The 22510-nt window shown below is 50.9% G+C and overlaps 2 protein-coding genes across 5 annotated transcripts in view; both read left to right on the forward strand.

Moving 5' to 3' along the window:
- LOC105485247 (defective in cullin neddylation 1 domain containing 2) overlaps positions 1-9656 on the forward strand; it is a 38670-nt gene extending 29014 nt beyond the window's left edge. For all 4 annotated transcript variants that reach the window (XM_011747485.2, XM_011747488.3, XM_011747486.3 and 1 more), the window contains 3 exons: positions 3258-3340; positions 5730-5826; positions 7376-9656. In XM_011747485.2, the coding sequence (XP_011745787.1) occupies positions 3258-3340; positions 5730-5826; positions 7376-7455 (260 nt within the window). In that variant the 3' untranslated portion in view covers positions 7456-9656. The remainder of the gene's footprint in view (positions 1-3257; positions 3341-5729; positions 5827-7375) is intronic.
- A 2190-nt stretch (positions 9657-11846) lies between these two features.
- Positions 11847-22510, forward strand: part of LOC105485249 (ADP-ribosylhydrolase like 1) — a 47947-nt gene continuing 37283 nt past the window's right edge. The window contains exons 1-2 of the mRNA XM_011747493.3: positions 11847-12649; positions 20723-20887. Coding sequence (XP_011745795.2) covers positions 12436-12649; positions 20723-20887 — 379 coding nt within the window. The 5' untranslated portion in view covers positions 11847-12435. The remainder of the gene's footprint in view (positions 12650-20722; positions 20888-22510) is intronic.

A 22510-nucleotide genomic window follows, 5' to 3' on the forward strand; every position in this document is an offset into this window, starting at 1 on the left:
ATATTAAAAACATTTTTGTATAAATAATAATAAATATTGAAAAAGCATATATTTACTTCTGATAATGTGATTAACAAACATACAAATCAGGTCCTTTGTAAGAAAAGTTTTTAGGACTAAAACTAACCCAAAGTAACTAGATTAAATGTATGCCATAAAACTTTAAGTAACTAGATTACATGTATGCCATCAAACTTTATTTTTTCTTCCTCCCCAGGTTCACCTCCATTTCTCAATGTGAGAGCTTTACATCATTAAGATGAGTTGAATATAGATTTCAATTAATGTTCTTCCTAAGTGATAAGGATGTAGACTTATAAGCAGGACAAGACTAATCATCTTCTTAGCATTTTACTGCGGGTCCCATCGGTAAGGTCTAGAGAGCCGTTCTGTTTCTCAGTTATGTGGCACTTTCTGACTCTCTCTTTCTTTCTGATTCAGACTCCAGGGTATTCAAAACTGAGGAAGTTGGTAATGATGCCTTTGCACACAGGGAATTTAGAGGCATTTTATTTAAAGTGGGTTTTGCTATTCATATGTCTCTTGCTTATCCCATTTTAATAATGATCGACCCGGAAATCTTACTAGAGCTCCAACTTTAGTAACTTCTGTTTAAGTGGGATTAAACCAGATTTAGAAAAAAATCCTTTGAAAAGTGTTTAGTTATGTGCTTTGCATTTAAACTAATATATTACTTAACGTATTAATCTGCTTTTCACATTAGTTTATCTTACGTAAATATAACTGTTCTTTTATTGCCTAAAAGTGGTGAACACTGTTCAACATGATTAAAGGAGGTCACTTTATTTATTTATTTACTTTTTATTTTATTTATTTATTTATTTTTGAGACAGAGTTTCGCTCTTGTTGCCCAGGCTGGAGTGCAATGGTGCAATCTTGGCTTGGTGCAATCTCCACCTCCCGGGTTCAAGTGATTCTCCTGCCTCAGCCTCCCGAGTAGCTGGAATTACAAGCATGAGCCACCACGCCCGGCTAATTTTGTATTTTTAGTAGAGACAGGGTTTCACCATGTTGGTCAGGCTGGTCTCAAACTCCTGACCTCAGGTGATCCACCCGCCTCGGCCTCCCAAAGTGCTGGGATTACAGGAGTAAGCCACCGCGCCTGGCCGGTCACTTTAAAAAAGTAGAATTCTGAACCCCTTTATGTACTTGCTGTGTCAAGCATATAAAAAGAAATCGTTATCAAGATTCTGTTGAGCAGAGAATAAATCAGTATTTCACAAACTATGGATTGGAGACAGCCCTGAAACTAAGCATTCATATTCTATTAGACATCTTCAGTAGCAGAGATTTGTATAGAAGTCGTGAAATAATCACTTTTCCCGTGTGGGAAAAGTGAGGGTGTAGGCTTTGATTGATGCACAGTGTCGATGTGTAGATGTCCTGTTTGATTGATATGCAGTGATGATGTGCAGATGTCCTGTTTGATTGATATGCAGTGTTGATGTGTAGATGTCCTGTTTGATATGCAGTATCGATGTGCAGATGTCCTGTTTGATTGACACGCAGTGTTGATGTGCAGATGTCCTGTTTGATACGCATTGTCGATGTGCAGATGTCCTGTTGGATTGATACGCAATGTCGATGTGCAGATGTCCTGTTTGATATGCAGTGTCGATGTGCAGATGTCCTGTTTGATATGCAGTGTCGATGTGCAGATGTCCTGTTTGACTGATGCGCAGTGTTGATGTGCAGATGTCCTGTTTGATTGATATGCAGTGTTGATGTGTCGATGTCCTGTTTGATCGATGCTCAGTGTCGATGTGCAGATGTCCTGTTTGATGGACACGCAGTGTTGATGTGCAGATGTCCTGTTTGATACGCATTGTCGATGTGCAGATGTCCTGTTGGATTGATACGCAATGTTGATGTGCAGATGTCCTGTTTGATATGCAGTGTCGATGTGCAGATGTCCTGTTTGATATGCAGTGTCGATGTGCAGATGTCCTGTTTGACTGATGCGCAGTGTTGATGTGCAGATGTCCTGTTTGACCGATACGCAGTGTCGATGTGTCGATGTCCTGTTTGATCGATGCTCAGTGTCGATGTGCAGATATCCTGTTTGATTGATGCGCAGTGTCAATGTGTCAACGTCCTGTTTGATTGATACGCAGTGTCGATGTGCAGATGTCCTGTTGGATTGATACGCAGTGTCAATGTGCAGATGTCCTGTTTGACTGATGCGCAGTGTCAATGTGTAGATGTCCTGTTTGATTGATATGCAGTGTTGATATGTAAATGTCCTGTTTGATACGCAGTGTCGATGTGCAGATGTCCTGTTTGTTTGATACGCAGTGTCCATGTGCAGATGTCCTGTTGGATTGATACGCAGAGTCGATGTGCAGATGTCCTGTTTGATTGATGCACAGTGTAAATGTTTGGATGTCCTGTTTGATTGATACACAGTGTTGATGTGTAAATGTCCTGTTTGATACGCAGTGTTGATGTGCAGATGTCCTGTTTGACCGATGCTCAGTGTCGATGTGCAAATGTCCTGTTTGATTGATACACAGTGTCGATATGTAGATGTCCTGTTTGATTGATGCGCAGTGTCGATGTGTCAATGTCCTGTTTGATACGCAGTGTCGACGTGTAGATGTCCTGTTTGATGCGCAGTGTAAATGTTTAGATGTCCTGTTTGATTGATACGCAGTGTCAGTGTGTAGATGTCTTGTATCAGTGAGAACGCTTTTCCTGCTAGGTGCCAATTTAACATGATGCTTTAGGAACAAATCAGAGCCCTCATAAGGCCTCTATAATTACTTGTGAAACAGATTCTTAGTTCATATAGTAATAAGGCAGGTCTATTTGGAGAACAGTGTGTCCCTTCCTTTCTAAACTGGTCCTTTGATTTGCAGTTTGACACTCAGGCCAGTGGTCTATTTTTAAAAACAAATGATATGAATTAATAGTATCCAGATCAGGTCATGTTTAAAGAACACCCACTATGTATGGAAATGCAAGTCTCCAAAACTGATTAATTGGGGGGGAATTGTGTGCATATCCAAATAACTTAATATATAAAACCTTTTTGAAGAAGTTTCCCCAGATGTATAAAATTAGACTACATAGAGTTCTCAGGAGTGCTTCCGTAGAGATTAAGCCTCATGACTCTTGGGTAAAATTGCCACCTTTTACTGATGAAGTAAATATTGATGTGCTAAGAAGTGGTCGTTTTTTGTGCAGTAGAAAAAGAGAGTGAGATTTACTAACTGCTCTTTCTCTCTTTTTGCCAGACTTAGAAATGGCTGTTGCGTATTGGAAGTTAGTGTTGTCTGGAAGGTTTAAGTTTCTAGATCTCTGGAACACGTTCTTGCTGGTAAGTGTCCTCCTGCGTCTCGCTCTCGTGCTCACTGTGGAGGGAGGTCGGTAGGTGTGAGCTGCGTGTGATCATCCACCTCAGGCCTCACACGTGAGGGAGGTCGGTAGGTGTGAGCTGCGTGTGATCATCCACCTCAGGCCTCACACGCGAGGGAGGTCGGTAGGTGTGAGCTGCGTGTGATCATCCACCTCAGGCCTCACACGTGAGGGAGGTCGGTAGGTGTGAGCTGCGTGTGATCATCCACCTCAGGCCTCACACGTGAGGGAGGTCGGTAGGTGTGAGCTGCGTGTGATCATCCACCTCAGGCCTCACACGTGGAGGTTTTCAGCAGATGAACGTCCCACACAGAGATCCACAGGTCCAGACAGGTTGCCACTTGGCTCTGTCACCTTGCAGGAGACCGCAGGGCTGGGATGGGGCTGATCCGGGGCCACCTCCGAATGTTTTAAAATGTAAGACAAGCTTATGAGCTGTTCATGTGGCTCCTTGGCAGTCACGGAAGCTCCTCTCAGGCTGGGGTTCCTGGAGACTCTGCGACCCCAGCCCAGCAGCCCCCGTGTTGTCTCCTCCGAGGACCTAGACAGTAATTCTGTCTTTCCACTGAGAACTCCGAATCCTCAACACAGTGCCAGTGCCACACTTCTGTGCATTGGTTTGGGTTCCAGAACTTTGGAGTGTATCTGGCGGTGCCCAGCCACTGTGTGTCTGTGGTCTGAGGCCATGCTCAGAAGGAAAGGAGGCCTTCATGGGCCCTCTGGAGAGACACTTGCCTGGCGTGGGACAGGGCTGTGTCGTACCAGCTCGCCTTGCTGGCAGCAGGTGCAGCTGTGGGTTGTTGAAAGTGAGTGGCCACAAGCCTGGTGGTGGCAGAGATGCCCAGACCTCTTGCCATTCTGTCCATGAAAGTGGAAGAAGTGGTCTTCCAACGCCAACACACAGCCAGGCCAGGACCGCACCGCCTCCATTCACCTGACACCGGGTGACACAGACTTTGCCACTTACGAGTCCTGTGGCTTGGGCAGGTCACTTCCACATGCCTCTGCTTCCTCATGTGGGAACGGCACCCAGAGAGCATGGCAGGCGGGGGGCGGAGCTGTCTGTGGAAGGTGATGTCATTCAGTTCTGTGGGTGGCACCCAGAGAGCATGGCAGGCGGGGGGCGGAGCTGTCTGTGGAAGGTGATGTCATTCAGTTCTGTGGGTGGCACCCAGAGAGCATGGCAGGCAGGGGGCGGAGCTGTCTGTGGAAGGTGATGTCATTCAGTTCTGTGGGTGGCACCCAGAGAGCATGGCAGGTGGGGGACGGAGCTGTCTGTGGAAGGTGATGTCATTCAGTTCTGTGGGTGGCACCCAGAGAGCATGGCAGGCAGGGGGTGGAGCTGTCTGGAAGATGATGTCACTGAGTCCTGCGGGTGGCACCCAGGGAGCATGGCAGGCGGGGGGCAGAGCTGTCTGTGGAAGGTGATGTCCCTCAGTCCTGCGGGTGGCACCCAGAGAGCATGGCAGGCAGGGGGCGGAGCTGTCTGTGGAAGATGATGTCACTGAGTCCTGCGGGTGGCACCCAGGGAGCATGGCAGGCAGGGGGCGGAGCTGTCTGTAGAAGGTGATGTCACTCAGTTCTGTGGGTTTGCCATGGGGAGGCGCCTTTGCAGCTGTGTGTTTCGTCACATCCTGTGCTGTATTACTTCTCTCAAAACATCCAGAGGTCAGTAATGCTGTGCCCACAGCCCCCTTATGCCTTGCCTGGGTCAAACCTAAGTCGTAGATGTTTCCCAGAGAACCTCACGCTCTTGTGTGTGGAAATGGGGATGAAGGCGCTCACAGTGTCGTCGTAACAGCAGAACACTGGAAAAGCCAGTGACCATCCACAGGAGAACGGACTAAAAAGTCAGAATATTGGTGCGATGGAGCACAGCTTTGGAGCCACGCAAACAAGGGCAAACAAGTCAGCCCGCATACGCTTCAAACGTTACGCTGAGTGGGGAAAAAACAAGTTGCGGAAAACTACATGTAATTCGATAGCAGGTTAATGTTTTGAAATGTAAGACAAGCTTATGAGCTGTTCATTAATATATACATATACATGCAGCTGATGGGCAGGTAACGAGATTAAAATGCTGCCCTTCTGTGTGACAAAACAGGAGTTTATAATTGTAATATTTAAAATGTTTTGTTTTTAAATAAGTCGCTTCCTATATTTGGACATTGGCATTGTTGTAGCACTTAACATTTATGCGGAACACTATTACTTTTAACAATGTTATTGTACTTGTTCCTAATCAAATTAATGAAGATTGTTAATTGAAGATCGCGAGGCCACTAGAATGTATGAGAGTTAAGCTCTGTATTTTAAATCTGGTGGGTTTTTTTTTTCTCCTTATATATTAGGAGCATCACAAAAGATCAATTCCAAGGGACACCTGGAACCTCCTTCTGGACTTTGGAAACATGATTGCAGATGATATGTCTAACTACGATGAAGAAGGTACCGGCAGTTGTGCTTCAGATGATTGACCGAAATGCTTACACCTGAGAACGTTAACTTTTCCTGCCTCTAGAGTGGTGACCCCGTCACTGAGATGGGGGTGGTGATAATACTACCTACCCCCTTCCTTATTTTCTGTAAATCATACAAAAGAAAAATGCGGCTTTATATTTAGTGTAAATCAAGAAGACAGTCCTCTAAGCCAAAGCATTTCAAAATTGGATGTGCAGAGACCCCCATGGTGGAGCCACGGAGTTAGGTGTTCGGAAACCACCACTCCCAGATTCTCAGTCACGCATGATGCCTTAGGTCAGTTCCACACTGCGCTCTTTAGGCTTCCTCAGAGATTCCAGCTCCTGTCTTCTTACGTAAATATATCTCTAGGCCAGGCGCGGTAGCTCAAGCCTGTAATCCCAGCACTTTGGGAGGCCGAGACGGGCGGATCATGAGGTCAGGAGATCGAGACCATCCTGGCTAACATGGTGAAACCCTGTCTCTACTAAAAAATACAAAAAACTAGCCGGGCGACGTGGCGGGCGCCTGTAGTCCCAGCTACTCGGGAGGCTGAGGCAGGAGAATGGCGGGAACCCGGGAGGCGGAGCTTGCAGTGAGCTGAGATCCGGCCACTGCACTCCAGCCTGGGTGACAGAGCGAGACTCCGTCTCAAAAAAAAAAAAAAAAAAAATATATATATATATATATATATATATATATATATATATATATATATATATATATTTGTCTCCCCCCGTGTTTAGGACGCTGCATTGGAGGACCTTTGGAGCCTGCTGTGTGCTGGGCACGCTGCCACCTTCGGGAGGGATGGTTTCCGGGTAGAAGGCCCCCCTCTAGACCCCCACCCACTTTGCTTCCTCCCTACCCCTCGGCAGGCAGTGATCTGTTCTGGACACTGGCGCCGTGCCTTTAACGGGTGGTTTACGTGGCTGGCTGCCTGTTTTAGCTTCTGTTTCTCTGTGTCCTCCACACTTTGCACCGTCCCTAGATCAGAGGCACCCAGTAACTGCTTGTCAAATGAAAGAAGGGATCATTGAATTTCATTGACAGAAGCACAGCTTCCAGGATTGAGGCAGCAGTGCAGGAGCTCAGAGGGCCCTCGGGGCTGCCGGGGTGGGGAAGGGCAGGGCACGAGGGGGTGGTCCCACTGGGGAAGAGCCGCAGGAGGCAGCACCCCCTGATGGTAAGAATGCCAGTGACCTGAGGAACGTGCCACCTGGTCCGAGTGGGTCCATTTCACTCCCTTCCTGAGCAGCTGGTGTGACTGCCTGGGGCACTCATGGAGCAAGCAGGGCCACTGTGAGCCCACAGCCCCCTGGACATACCAGCACGCACACACCAGGGCTCCCGACCTGGCTGTGCTAGGACAAAAGAACTGGGTAACTTGGGCTGGTTCATTCTGTGAAACACAAATGGTATGGACCTCAAATCATTTGGGTTCTTGAAATGTAAATGTTGGATTGATATGTGACACAATGCCTTGAAGATAAAAACGGTGCTCTAACGGGTCTTCTGTTTGCTTGCTTTCCTTTAGGAGCTTGGCCTGTTCTTATAGATGATTTTGTAGAGTATGCACGGCCAGTAGTCACAGGTGGAAAACGCAGCCTTTTCTAGGCAGCAAGTTAAGCAGGAGTAAGATTGTGAAATGATTTGTATCCTGCAAGGAGATTTCGGTCAGTTCCTGGGTGCATTGTCACTGAGTCCAGAAGTCATTGTTGACCCGCCATGGAACCAGAGGAGCCATCCCATTCTGCCGGAGGACAGCAGCGGCTGCTTTGTGGACACCGCAGGAAGTTCCCCAGGACATGGCTGCTTTGGGATGTTTGGAGATTTGTCATCATAGCTGTTGCGTTAGGAGATTTCTGCATGACTTTTTAGTATTTACAAAACACTAAGGTAGAGCCGTGGCGCCGCCTGTGGGACCGCAGAGCATGCTGCGTAGCTCGCGCCATCAGGCGAACCAGCGGCCGGCCGAACGCCGCTGAATGATGTTGCAGTGGCACTGGAAGCACGGCACATGTCCTCTGCAGGGTGCTGCGTTTTTATATAAGTCAAAGCTGTTAAGAATGTGCCCTAAAGGAGAAGATCTTGTCATAGAGTCTAATGTTTTTTAAAATTGGTGCCAGGAATTCAAGATTTATATTTTTTGAATTATCGAATATCTAGATTTACCAGCTCTATTTTTGTTTCCATTTTCTCTAGACATACATCTGAAAATCATTTTATGGTTCTCAGTCCCCATGTAGCTTTGCACAGCAACGGCACACATGGCACAATTCCAGCAGAGTTTATCTCACACCGTTTATATATCAGTGGACCCCTCTTACTTAAATGTTACTTGACCTGAGAAACTTCATAAAGTGTGTTTTTAAAAAATATGTTTTAGTTATATTTTAAAAGACATTTTTCCATGAAAAACATTTCTTTCATGAGTGATGAATTGTGGATTTTAAAATCGAGGCCAGGCACGGTGGCTCACGCCTGTAATCCCAGCACTTTGGGAGGCCGAGGCAGGTGGATCGCCTGACGTCAGGAGTTCGAGACCAGCCTGGCCAACATGGTGAAACCTCGTCTCTACTAAAAATACAAAAATTAGCCGGGCGTAGTGGCACATGCCTATAATCTGAGCTACTCGGGAGGCTGAGGCAGGAGAATCGCTTGAACCCAGGAGACGGAGGTTACAATGAGTTGGGATTGCACCACTGCACTCCATCCTGGATGACAGAGTAAGATTCTGTCTCAATAAATTAAAAAATAAATCAATACAATAAAATCGAATGAATTGGTTTTTTCCACCCTCCTGTGGTGCCCATGGTGCCAGCATCTGAACCTTTGTGCCCCTGTGCACATTCGGAAGCTAAAATGTACATCGTTGTCCGAAAAAACCCAACCCCAAAACCTTCATCTGATTGGTGAGCTGAAGTCCGTCTTTGTGCCGTGTTTTCATCTGTTTTTCGTGGCCGCCTGGTTGAGGGGTACCCACGAGTGCCGCCCAGGTGTGGAGGGCGTGTGTCGAGTTGTGGACATCACTGCTGACCCTACCTCACATGTGCCGAGACCCTCATGTCACAAGCGTGCCTTGCTGCCCCCCTGCAGCACCGTGCAGGACGTGGACCAGCTGGAGATGTTTCCCAGGGGAGAGGAGAGTCGCCGCAGATGACCCAGCTGCGGTGTGAGAGAACAGAGCCCAGACGCGCAGCTGGGTTGGCTTCTGAGAACAGGACTCGCCCTGTGCTTCAGGAACATCTGATGGCTGAGGTTCGTGAGCTTGGCGGCTGCAGGACCAACCTTCGATGCTTCTCAGCAGAGATGGTCACAGGGGGCAGCAGGGACAGGACTGGAAGGGACCTGCAGCCTGGAGACCCCGCCTGGCCCCCGCTGGCTTCTGGTGGTCCAGTGATGGGCAAGTCACAGACCTTCCCCAGGCTCTGCTTCCAGAACCCTTAACGGGAAACTGGGCCTGTCTACCTTTAGAAGTCTTCGATTCTCAGAGAGCATTTGTTTAATACAATAAAAACTAGCTTTAATAAAAACCTCAAATGTGTGAGCGCATCTTGGAGGCTTCATGGATTCTTGACATGTAATTGTTCTGTTCAGAAAAGTTTATAGAATTCAGATAATTCTGTATAAATTATGGAGATCCGCAGTACTTTTTTGTTTTTGAGATTTAAAGTTCTAAGAGATTGTCAATAGATATCAAAATATCACTGGACAAAGGCTTTTCCAGAAATTGTTTTCTTCTTCTGTTGTATACATTTGAGTCCTGCATGCTGTGAAATGCTGAGAACAGAAGCATTAAATTGTTTTATCTCGGGTATGGTTTCCTTTCGATTTCTCCTCGGCTACAGGGATGCCTGCCTACAGGTGTCAGCATCTGAGCCCTTGTCCCGGGATGACAGAACAGCCCCCAGCTAGCAACCAGCGGGCATGCCCCTGCCCTTCCATGTGGCCCACCAGCCCTGGCCAGGTAACAGGTCCTCAGGCAGCTTCTGTCGTTGCGTTCCCTCTCAGCGGTGCACCGTGTGCCTGAAGTGGTAGCTCGTGAGGAATTAGAGATCTCACAATAGGATTTACGGGGGGGGTGTGGGAGCAGGGTGGGGGGTGTGTGGGAGCAGGGCGGGGGGACGTGTGCCAGCACGCACTGCTGGAAACCATCCCTTATCGAAGGGAAACAGCCAAGCACCGGGGTCTAAGGATCATGTGCGACCTGCCCCTTCGCAGTGCACCTGCCAGGCATTCCGGAATCAACATTGCCAGCTCCTCTCAGTGACATTGTGCATGTCATTGTGTTGTTTTAGCTTTAAGTTTATATCCATTTGTGACCTCAGGCTTCATGGGGCCAAGAGTAAACTTCTGATATTTGTTACTGTGTCCACGGTTTCAGGTACAAAGTAGGGGCTCTGCAAATATTTCCTGGATAAACTAATTAGCTAACCTTATCCCATCCTGTTTGCTGAGGGAGCCAGACAGTGCTCTTGGCAAAGGTTTCCGCTGCCTGAGAATCGACTGAAGCGCCCAGCGAGGGGTCTGTGTCACTCCCCTCAACAACAGGCTTTGGCCCCACAGTGCAGCTCTGCCTAGAACGGGTGGGAGTTCGAACGAAGGGCTGCCCTCCTGTCTGTCCTGTTTGGGTAGGGAACCTGCATGCATGCTGTTTTTTGTGTTTGGGGTTTTTTTGTTTTGTTTTTGAGACGGCGTTTTGCTCTTGTTGCCCAGGCTGGAGTGCACTGGCGTGATCTTGGCTCACGGCAACCTCTGCCTCCTGGGTTCAAGCGATTCTCCTGCCTCAGCCTCCCAAGTAGCTGGGATTACAGGTGCACACCACCATGCCTGGCTAATTTTTGTATTTTTAGTAGAGATGGGGTTTCATCATATTGGTCAGGCTGGTCTCAAAATCCTGACCTCAGGTGATCCGCCTGCCTCGGCGTCCCAAAGTGCTGGGATTGTAGGCGTGAGCCCCTGCGCCCGGCCTGCCTGCTGGTTTTGAAGGACTTTTTGTTTCTGGATCTCAGGATCATGCTAGCTGGCATGATTTTGTTAATGCCTGGCTCTACCAGCAGACAGTGGAGGATGAGATGAGCTCACTGCTCGAGAACCTCCAGTTTAACAAGTGCTGGTATAACGCCAGATGGTGACTTTATTAAATGCTTCTTGCTGTCTCGCTGCATACTACAAGAGTTTCGTGTTTTTTGTTTTTGTTTTTGTTTTTTTTTGAGACGGCGTCTCGCTCTGTCTCCCAGGCTGGAGTGCAGTGGCACACTACAAGCTCCGCCTCCCGGGTTCACACCATTCTCCTGCCTCAGCCTCCCGAGTAGCTGGGACTACAGTCGCCCGCCACCTCGCCCGGCTAGGTTTTTGTATTTTTTAGTAGAGATGGGGTTTCACCGTGTTAGCCAGGATGGTCTCGATCTCCTGACCTCGTGATTCGCCCGCCTCGGCCTCCCAAAGTGCTGGGATTACAGGCGTGAGCCACCGCGCCCAGCCGAGTTTCGTTTTTATCAGACGCATTTCTTCAGTCCAGGTGTCACTCCCTTCGCTTCCCCTGGGTCTGATGGAAACCAGGCCCCGATGAGGGAGGTGGGAGAGAGACAGCCCCGCTGGGCACCCGGCCTCTGCAGAGACCTGTCCAGGGCTAGGGTTGGGCGACGGTCTGTTTCCCTAATTTATTTCAAACCAGGAGCTCTGGCTAGTCTGCCTCACCCCCGGCCTCCGTATTTTTAATATTCTTTTCATGAGCTAGCAGGGATGTTGTAAATATGCTGAGCTGACTGAGGGCCGGATGGGAGGTTCCAGCGAAGCCTGTGCTTTGCTGACGACTTTCCCCCTCACAGCGCAGTCCGGTTATCTGAGAGCCGTTAAACACCGCACAGCGCAGTCCGGTTATCTGAGAGCCGTTAAACACCGCACAGCGCAGTCCGGTTATCTGAGAGCCGTTAAACACCGCACAGCGCAGTCCGGTTATCTGAGAGCCGTTAAACACCGCATGCTGAGAAGACACCGTCGTTTTTCACACGGGAGCTAGATAGACTTTGTTCCCTTTACAAAGTGTTCCATCAAAAACATTTCATAATCGAAAAGTTTTCTAAAAAAAACTGCATGTCACAGATTAATCTCAACATTATGTTGCGTGAAGGAAGACGGACACTGAAGGCCACACATTGTATTTGAAATGTCCAGGAAAGGCAGAACTGTAGACAGCAGATGGGTTGTTGCCTGAGGGGTGAGGTCACGCCCCGCAGCGGGCCGCAGTGACAGGCACGCCTGCACACATTTGCTCCCGCGTCACCCCGCACCACACACGGGGAAGTGAGAGGAGCCCCCGCTCTGTCAACGCTCTGAAGTGCAGAAGCCAGCAGACTCCTTTGCTGAGGAGCTGGTGCCTGTCCAGACGCGGAAGAAAGCTGACACCTCCCACGTGGGGGACAGAAAGGTCCTCTCATTGGTGCCACCTGCAGAGATAGACAAGGAGTGCCCGGCCGTCAGAGGACGCTCCTGACAGTGACACAATGACCACTATAAAAGTCAGGCGGGCCGAGGAGGAGACAAAGGCCAGGACGCTCTGCAGCTGTAGGGTAAGAGGAGCTGCCTCCCGAGATGGAGAAATTTAAGGCTGCAATGTTGCTGGGGAGTGTCGGCGATGCTCTTGGTTACAGAAATGTCTGCAAGGAGAACAGCACTGGGGGCATGAAGATTCAGGAGGAGCTGCAACGTTCTGGGGGCCTGGACCACCTCGTCCTCTTGCCAGGAGAATGGCCCGTGAGTGACAATACCATCATGCACATGGCAACCGCCGAGGCCCTCACCACAGGTAGGGCCGGGCCCCATCACGCTCTGGTGCATGGGCTGGAGGGAGCACTGTTACCATAGGTAGGGCCGGGCCCCGCCTCGCTCTGACATGTGGGCTGGAGGGAACACTGCGGCCACAGGTAGGGCCGGGCCCTGTCACTCTCTGGTGCGTGGGCTGGAGGGAGCACTGTGACCATAGGTAGGGCCGGGCCCCGCCGTGCTGTGGCGTGTGGGCTGGAGGGAGCACTGTGGCCACAGGTAGGGCCGGGCCCTGCCGTGCTATGGCGTGTGGACTGGAGGGAACACTGCGGCCACAGGTAGGGCTGGGCCCTGTCACTCTGGTGCGTGGGCTGGAGGGAGCACTGTGACCATAGGTAGGGCCGGGCCCTGCCGTGCTGTGGCGTGTGGGCTGGAGGGAACACTGTGGCCACAGGTAGGGCCTGGCCCGCCTCGCTCCTGTGTGTGGGCTGGAGGGAGCACTGTGGCTGCTCAAGTTCTCCCAGTAAGCCCCTGAGAGCTTTGAAGGCAGTGCGGTCCTTCAGTCGATGGTGTTACATGATGCCGCTGCTAAAAGTGGCAATTTAATAGACACCAGTGTCCCTCAAATTTGATATGAGGCAGATCGTGTTTCTCCTGTGGTTTCTCTGGGGGTCACAGTATTACTTTGCAGATTAAGATTCAATTTTTAAACGTGACTTTTCACTTATGTTTGTAAAGCGTTAACTAAGCCTAGCACCTTCTGTTTCTAATAGAGTTAAAGCCAGTTAAGCCTCTCTCAGCTGTGCCAGTGTGAGCAGGGTGATTCGGCTGTGCTGGTGTGAGAAGGGTGAGGGCTCACCTCTCACTCAGAGATTAAACCTTCTTGTTCCAAATTCATTACAAAGGGATGTAAAATAAGCCCGTTTAAAATGTGGACCCATTAATACTGTTTGGGGGGATTAGTTCTAAATTCCAATGACTGAAGGTTAGAACATCATCTCCCAAAACGGTTCAGCTTGGAGAGTTGCCCATACACAAATGTGTTCTAAGAAAATGACGTAAACTCGACTGGACAAGATTGGAGACAAAGCCTCTTAAAATACCTTTAAGTAGCAAATTGATTTTAGGATCAAGCTTTTGCATGAATTTCAGGGAAATGGCAGGTGCACAGACATGCAGTCCAGCTTTCCTACGAGGCATTTGCTCTTCCAAACCTCGTGGGTGCTGTCTGTTGATCACGGCAGAATTAAAATCTGAGGGCTGCAGCTAAGTCACTGAAATCTCATGCGTTCACTCCACCATTCCGTTCATCCGCCACGGACGCGCCCAGTTTAGTTCTGTGCTCACGGTGGAGGAATGCCATCGAGCCTGTGGCCGGTCCCTAAATAACGGGAGAGCTGAAGCGCCAGCGATAAGATAAGGCTCCCGGCTTGCTGGAGACAGGGAGGCGTCCGAGTGTTCACAGCCTTGATGTCGGGGAGCTCCTGCTTCTGGTTTTCCAGGCAGCCTCTTGTGTGCCCTTAGGACCAGCAGCCCCACGATTGTGTCCCCGCAGCCCAGAGCAGGCGCACTCCACACACAGACACCTGTGGGACAAGGCTCCTGCTTGTTTTCACCGTAGACGGCTGGTCCTCACTCTTGAGCATGGCTTCCTCTGGGCGTCTCATGCCGTGTGTGCACTCACAGCAGCTCTGCATGTCCCATCTCTGGTGGCACTTGGTGGGCATTTTGTGAGTGGCAGTGTCCATGGCTGTGGGTCTGGTCCTGCCAGGCCTGCAGGGAGGGCAGCAGCATAGGACACTCCAAAAATGCACCGACGGAGATCGGCCCAACAGGACACGAAATTCACACAGTTCAAAGGGTTACGGACGTTCGGGGTGCTGTTTTTTGTTTGTTTTTTGAGACAGAGTCTTGCTCCATCGCCCAGGCTGGAGTGCAGTGGCGTGATCTCAGCTCACTGCAACCTCCACCTCCTGGGTTCAAGTGATTCTCCTGCCTCAGCCTCCTGAGTAGCTGGGCTACAGGCACCCGCCACCACACCTGGCTGATTTTTGTGTTTTTAGTAGAGACGGGGTTTCAGCTTGTTGTCCAGGCTGGTCTCAAACTCCTGACCTCAAGTGATCCACCCACCTCAGCCTCCCAAAGTGCTGGGCTGACAGGCATGAGCCACCGTGGGGCGCTGTTATTAAGAAGGAAGGAAGTTTGCTCTAAGCTCTCACGGTCCTCAGCTGTGGATGGGAAGGGAGGGTTCACTGTGCTGCTGCAGTGTCTAGTTTCTGTGTCCTGAGAAAACACGCGTCCAAGATCACCCCTGGAATCGCTTACCCCTCTAGAAACCAAAGCAAGCAGATTCTTTTCAACTCACTAAAAATCAAAGTTGAAATTTCACTTAAGTTTAGCTTTGTTCTTTAAATTACAAATTGTAGCCTATGGAAGGGGGTCCTTGAGCTGTGTTAACAATGGTGAGGGCTGGGCACAGTGGCTCATGTCTGCAATCCCAGCACTGTGGGAGGCCAAGGTGGGCAGACTGCCTGAGCCCAGGAGTTCTAGATCAGCCTAGGTACATAGCAAGACTCCGTCTCTACCAAACGACAGTGGTGAGTGCTGACTCCATGGCACTTCTGTACCAGGCATTGTTCCAGCTGCTTCACGCGTGTTATCCTCCACACGAGCTCCTCACATCACCGCGGAGGCTGATTTTATCACAGTCTTACAGGAGAAGGAACTGACATACAGAGAGGTTCAGGCACTTGCCCAGTGCCACACAGCCCAGTGAATGGTGGAGCTTGGACGGGAACCACACAGTCTGTCCCCATGCTCGTAAGCACCGTCCCTGACTGCTGAGGTCACGGTGGCCTGCAGGTATCATAACAATTGCGGTGTGCGGTGGCTCTTCAGCATGCTTTCCGAAGACAGGCAGGCTTGTACAAACGGAACTACATTTGGCATCTTTCAGTAAGCTGCACTGAAAAGTCCTTCGCCCCGTGAGCCACGGGGCTGTGTGGTCTGGCAAACCCTGGCTCTGCTGCTCGAGTGAGCCCAGGTCAGAGGGTCAGGTGCAGCCTCTGTGGCTCCCCGCTTTTGGGTGTGCCTCTGAACAGGGCACAAAAGCAGACTCTGAACCAGGAATTTGCCATGTCTAGCGTTCTGCAAGACATATAGGAGAGGCGGCATCCGTGGCCTTGAGCGAAAAGGCCATGTCACGAGCGTGTTATCACCGAGTCACTCGGCAGGCATTTAGCAGGTGTGTGTGTGCCAGGCCTGGCGGGGGAGGTGTGCACTCAGCCATCGCCCAGGTATGCAGCTGGCCATTCCCAGCTCCCCAGCCCCTCTCCCTGGGAAAACAGGGGAAGTGGCTTCCCTGCCAGGGCCTTCCTGCCTCACAGTCACAAAGGATTAAATGGAGTGGCCAGCAAAGTGGGAGGAAGCACTTAGGCCAGTGTGGGAAGGTGGCCGAAGGCTCGTCTGACACGTCTCCGCCGTGAGGCTCACTGAACCCCAACTTCAGGGCCCAGCAGGACGGCGGGAGGTGTCACTGGCCACGGTCTCCAGGGCACAGGGCCTTCTCAGCCTCTCCTGGGGCTGTAATAACTGAAAATACTTGGAAACACGACATTTTGCTACAAGTTCACTGAATGTTAGTATTTTGCCTTTTTTTTATTGAGATACTAATTGGGAGACTCAGGCAGCTTTTTTTTTTTTTTTTTTTCTTTTTTTAAGACAGAGTCTCATTCTTTTGCCCAGCTGGAGTACAGTGGCACCACCTCGGCTCACTGCAACCTCCACCTCCCTAGTTCAAGGGATTCTCCTGCCTTAGCCTCCCGAGCAGCTCGGCTAACTTGTATTTTTAGTAGAGCCAGGCTGGTCTTGAACTCCTGACCTTATGATCTGCCCATCCTGGCCTCCCAAAGTGCTGGGATTATAGGTATAAGCCACCGCGCCCAGCCCCTCAGGCAGCTTTATAAACTGATTTGTCTTTCAGGAGACCAGACAGGGAAGACAGGAGACAGGAGTTGAGTGTCCCAAAGGAAAGAAACCTGGGGAGAAGCCCAAGGGTAGCAGCTTTGAAATCTGTTTCTAGCTTAAATTCTAACCTGAAAAGACAATGCTTTTTGTGCCATTTTGTTTTATGGACTTCTTTTTGCTTTGAAAAGGCTAAATTTCAGTTAAATACAGACATTTCGTACCTAATTCCAGAATAAAATGAATCCTTTTAGGGGACTCAGGAAGGGTTAGGCTTGTCAACCCAGGACTGAGTTGAGAAAGGCTGTTTGTGGAACGACTGTGCTGGTGCCTGTGAGTGGCACACGCTGGGTTTAGACACAGCCTGGACAAAGCCACGCAGCTCTATGCCCACCCAGGGGCTTCGTGTGCAGGCAAAGGTGACCTTAATTCTGTAGGAATGCAGCCCTCACATCTCTCCCATAAGACTGCAGGACTCATGTCTCCCAAACCATGGTCTTGCCACATTCTCTGTCCTCCCTGACTCAGAACTGGGGTGATGAACATGGCATGATGTAAAACAATACTGTGCATGCACACAACACCATGTGTGCAGACAACATGCGTGTAGACACCATACACACACAACACCATGTGTACAGAAAACATGCACGTAGACACTACACACACAACATGGTGCATGTAGACAACATGATACATACAACATCGTGTGTAGGCAATGCCATGCACACACAACACTGCGTGTAGACAACACTGTGCATGTAAACACTCTGTGTTTATGCAGTGCAATGCTATGCATTTATGACAACATCATACATGCAGGACAGATAATACCATGTGTGTAGACAACACCATGCACATACAACACTGTGCATGTAGACACCAGGCATGTAGGCAACACTGTGCATGTGGATAACACTGTGCACATAAGACAACAATGTGAGTGTAGACAACACCGTGAGTGTAAACACTCTGAGTGTAGTCAACACCGTGAGTGTAGACAATGCTGTGAATGTAGACAACACCGTGAGTGTAGACAATGCACGAGTGTAGACAGCGCTGTGAGTGTAGACAGCGCCATGAGTATAGACAACACCATGAGTGTAGACAACGCGTGAGTGTAGACAGCACCGTGAGTGTAGACAGCACTGTGAGTGTAGACAACGCCGTGAGTGTAGACAACACCATGAGTGTAGATAACGCTGTGAGTGTAGACAGCGCTATGAGTATAGACAATGCCGTGTAGACAACACCGTGAGTATAGACAATGCTATAAGTGTAGACAACACTGTGAGTGTAGACAACACCATGAGTGTAGACAACACCATGAGTGTAGACAGCACCGTGAGTGTAGACAATGCTGTGAGTGTAGACAACAATGTGAGTGTAGACAACACCATGAGTGTAGACAACGCCGTGAGTGTAGATAGCGCCATGAGTGTAGACAGTGCTGTAAGTGTAGACAATGCCATGTAGACAACGCCATGAGTATAGACAACACTGTGAGTGTAGACAGCACTGTGAGTATAGACAATGCCATGAGTGTAGACAGCACTGTGAGTGTAGACAATGCTGTGTAGACAACACCGTGAGTATAGACAATGCTGTGAGTGTAGACAACACTGTTAGTGTAGACAGCGCCGTGAGTGTAGACAACGCCATGAGTATAGACAACGCCGTGAGTGTAGACAATGCTGTAAGTGTAGACAATGCTGTGTAGACACCACCGTGAGTATAGACAACGCTGTGAGTGTAGATAGCACCATGAGTGTAGACAACGCCATGAGTATAGACAACGCCGTGAGTGTAGACAGCGCTGTAAGTGTAGACAATGCCGTGTAGACAACACCATGAGTGTAGACAGTGCTGTGAGTGTAGACAATGCTGTGAGTGTAGACAGCGCTGTGAGTGTAGACAGCGCTGTGAGTGTGGGCAGCGCTGTGAGTGTAGACAAGGCTGTGAGTGTAGACAGTGCTGTGCCCATATGACAACACTGTGCATGTGGACAACACCATGCACAACCCAGCCGGCCATGCCTCCCGGGACTGCCCCTCACTCTTCAGAGGCCTCTGCTGGGCTGGGTCAGGGAACTGGTGGTAGGAGGACACAACATGGAGTCCTTGTCCTGAGCACTTTTCTGGGAGTTTGCAGCCACGGAAGCCCTCTCTCTCTGGGGGGTTCACAGCCACGGGGCCCTGTGTGCTCTCTCTGTGGTGAGAGGAGAGGAGGTTTGCAGCCGCGGGGTCCCGCATGCTCTCTGTAGGGTTTGCAGCCGCTGGGCCCCAAGTGCTCTCTCTGGGAGTTTGCAGCCTCAGGATCCTGTGCACTCTCTCCAAGGGTTTGCAGCCTGAAGATCCTGTGTGCTCTCTCCGGGGGTTTGCAGCCGCTGGGGGCCCTGCACGCTCTCTCCGGGGGTTTGCAGCCGCTGGGTGCCCTGCACGCTCTCTCCGGGGGTTTGCAGCCGCTGGGTGCCCTGCACGCTCTCTCCGGGGGTTTGCAGCCGCTGGGGGCCCTGCACGCTCTCTCCGGGGGTTTGCAGCCGCTGGGGGCCCTGCACGCTCTCTCCGGGGGTTTGCAGCCGCTGGGTGCCCTGCACGCTCTCTCCGGGGGTTTGCAGCGGTAGAGGTTTCGTGTCCTCGAGGAGGGAGTGACTTTGCCAAGTGCCCCTCCTAATCTCACCACCCATCCGTGCTGGGACATCTGGCTCTGATGTGGCTGAGGAAGGCCCCAGCCACCAGTGGGAAGGTCTTTTGCTTCCAAGTGCCATTTCTGCCCCATGGAGGGTGGGCCAAGCCTCCGTCTTTGCCTCCTTCTCCCCATTCATTCCCACCCCTTCCCTCCCCAAAGGTAGGGGATTCATCACCAAGGAAAAGGGAGCAGTGGCATCTCCTGGGGCCGACCCGCAAGCCCAGAGTGCAGTTTTAGTACAGAATGAAAACAAGCTGCTGGGTGTTAAAGTGGCCGTCGGGAGGGGCGCCCTCGCCGGTCCCACCTTGGTGGGCATCCGCCTGCCACAGCCTGTCCTGGCATGGCCGGGCGCCCGGGCTCTGGTTTCAGAGGCTATGTGGACTCCATCCACACACTGCAGGTTACTTAATCACAGAAGTGCTCTGGCTTTGCCGGCAAACACATTTGCCAGCTCTGGCCTTGGGCAAGACACATAGCCTCACCGAGCCTTATCAGGCAAACCGGCAAATAAGAACCAGCCCTTGCTGTGGGAGGATGTCTGGGCCTCCCGGGTGCTGGGCGTAGGGCAGGTGTCTGCTGTGTCCAGCTCCTTCGCCCTCGTGCCCCAGGGTCTTTCAGGGCCTCGAGCCCACCCTTGTTTCCAGAGCTTGTGGGGCTGGGGATGCTGCTTGGCGGCAGCTGTCCCTGTTGTACCCGGGTTTCCAGCAAGAGAAGACGGAGCCGGAGCTGGGCACATCGGCCTCCACCATCTGCGTCACAAGCCCATGGAATGGGCCGGTTTCAGTTCTGTTTGTGGCCACATAGATACAACCGCTAGAAAAGGAGCACGGTGGGGCTGGGCGCGGTGGCTCACACCTGTAATCCCAGCACTTTGGGAGGCCGAGGCGGGCGGATCATGAGGTCAGGAAATCGAGATCATCCTGGCCAACACGGTGAAACCCCGTCTCTACTAAAAATACAAAAAACTAGCTGAGCGCGGTGGCGGGCGCCTGTAGTCACAGCTACTCGGGAGGCTGAGGCAGGAGAATGGCGTAAACCCGGGAGGCGGAGCTTGCAGTGAGCCAAGATCGCACCACTGCGCTCCAGCCTGGGCGACAGAGTGAGACTCCATCTCAAAAAAAAAAAAGAGAAAAGAAAAGAAAATGAGCATGGTGGGTCTTTTCTTGATTCCCACGTGTGACTAGAATAACAAGTGTAGCAACAAACTAGAAGGCCTGAAATCAGAACGAAATCTCAGGTGAACTGTTTGTCTGCATGTTCAACGTCCCTCAGCAGCCAGGGCTGTGCAGGAAGGATCCCCAAACCCTTCTCCGCCTCCCTAAAGACGCCTCTTCCCTGCCAGAGGCTCGCTGGAGCTGTGGCCGCGGATGTTGAGCCCGTGGGGAGCCTGCCCGAGCCCGCGGGAGGGAGGCCACAGCTCACACCACAGCTGGCTCTGATGTCTGCCCTCTCCTTTCTTCCCCAGACTACTGGTGCCTGGATGATCTGTACCGGGAGATGGTGAGGTGCTATGTGGAAATCGTCGAGAAGCTTCCAGAACGCCGGCCAGACCCAGCTACCATTGAAGGCTGCGCTCAGCTGAAGCCCAATAACTACCTCCTCGCCTGGCACACGCCGTTCAACGAAAAGGGTCAGAGAAATCCTCTCCTTGCCCCGTAAAGCCACCCGTCTGGGGACCCTGCGGTCCTAACCGTCTGTCCTCCACTAGCCCCCAGCATCTCCAGGTGGCTTCAGTGGGGACCCTGCGGTCCTAACCATCTGTCTTCCACTAGCCCCCAGCATCTCCAGGTGGCTTCAGTGGGGCCAGATCAGCCAAGAGTCCCTTTGTCCCTTCAGAGGGGCGGGGGCCCCTCCTGGTCAGCTCAGCCAGCGCTGGCATCTGTTTAAGGAACACAGGCAGTGGCCCCTCCCAGTCGGCCCGGCCAGCGCGGGCGTCTGTTTAAGAAGCACCCGTCACGTGGCACCAGGCTTCCCCATAGGGCTGTTGTCACCCACTGCCAGTTTCCTTTAAGAGATATTTCCCACTGTTTTCCCTTTAAGTTGGTCTTTTCTGTTACCACATCAATGACGGCTTGTGCGGTCTGCATGAATGTCTCTAAAACACTTTGATGTGTTTCTGGTGAAGCTGTATTTGAGTGGCCCCAGTATCTGCCTCCAAAGAGCCTCTGCTTCTCTAGTCCTGGCCCTGCATCCTCCATGCTTATCCTTGAAATGTGGGTGGTGGCTGACTTGCTGTGTCATCAGTACCGCAGTGATGAGCCCCACTTCTTGTATAATCCCTCCCCAGAAGGCTCTTTCAAGCTGGAGAACTTGGACTCATTAGTAGACAGAAGAGGAAATGCCCACAGGCTAGAGGGGTTTCTGAGACAACCTGTGTTCCTGACAGAGTAGCAGAAATGCAGGTATCCCCAGAAAGCCACAGAGAGAGGGTAAGACCAGGTGAGCTGCTCTGGCAGCCCCATTCCCGAGAGGAACCTGCTCTGGGCACGTGGAAGGGGCAGTTTGAGCAGAAGTAGATCACCAGCCACAAAAGCCTTGGGGCCAGCTCTTCTGTGGTGCAGAAGGCACACAGCTTCCTGCTGGACAAGGGTAAGGATAGTATGACCTCTTGAGAGGGAAATCTGTCATTACCTGTCAAAATGATTTAATGAACACGCTTTTTGATCTGGCGCTTCTACTCCCAGAAATTCTAAACGCCCATGATGGTAATATATAAAAGCAAGGGAGCAAAGATACGTGGACAGAGATGCTCTCTGCCCCATCGTTTATATTAGCAAGACCTGGAACAGCCTAGTGTCCCTCGGTAGAAGAATGATGAAACTGACTGTGGCACATCCATATAATGGAATACTATGCAGCCATTAAAAAGAGTGAAGTGGCCGGGCGCGGTGGCTCAAGCCTGTAATCCCAGCACTTTGGGAGGCCGAGATGGGTGGATCACAAGGTCAGGAGATCGAGACCATCCTGGCTAACATGGTGAAACCCCGTCTCTACTAAAAATACAAAAAATCTAGCCAGGCAAGGTGGCGGGCACCTGTAGTCCCAGCTACTCGGGAGGCTGAGGCAGGAGAATGGCGTAAACCCGGGAGGCAGAGCTTGCAGTGAGCTGAGATCCGGCCACTGCACTCCAGCCTGGGCGACAGAGCCAGACTCCGTCTCAAAAAAAAAAAAAAAAATTAAATAAATAAATAAATAAATAAAAAGAGTGAAGTGGGATCGATGTGTCCTGGGGCGTGGGACAACCTCTGTCATG

This window comes from Macaca nemestrina, chromosome 16 (assembly GCF_043159975.1).
Source record: "Macaca nemestrina isolate mMacNem1 chromosome 16, mMacNem.hap1, whole genome shotgun sequence".
In the NCBI taxonomy this organism is placed as follows: domain Eukaryota; kingdom Metazoa; phylum Chordata; class Mammalia; order Primates; family Cercopithecidae; genus Macaca; species Macaca nemestrina.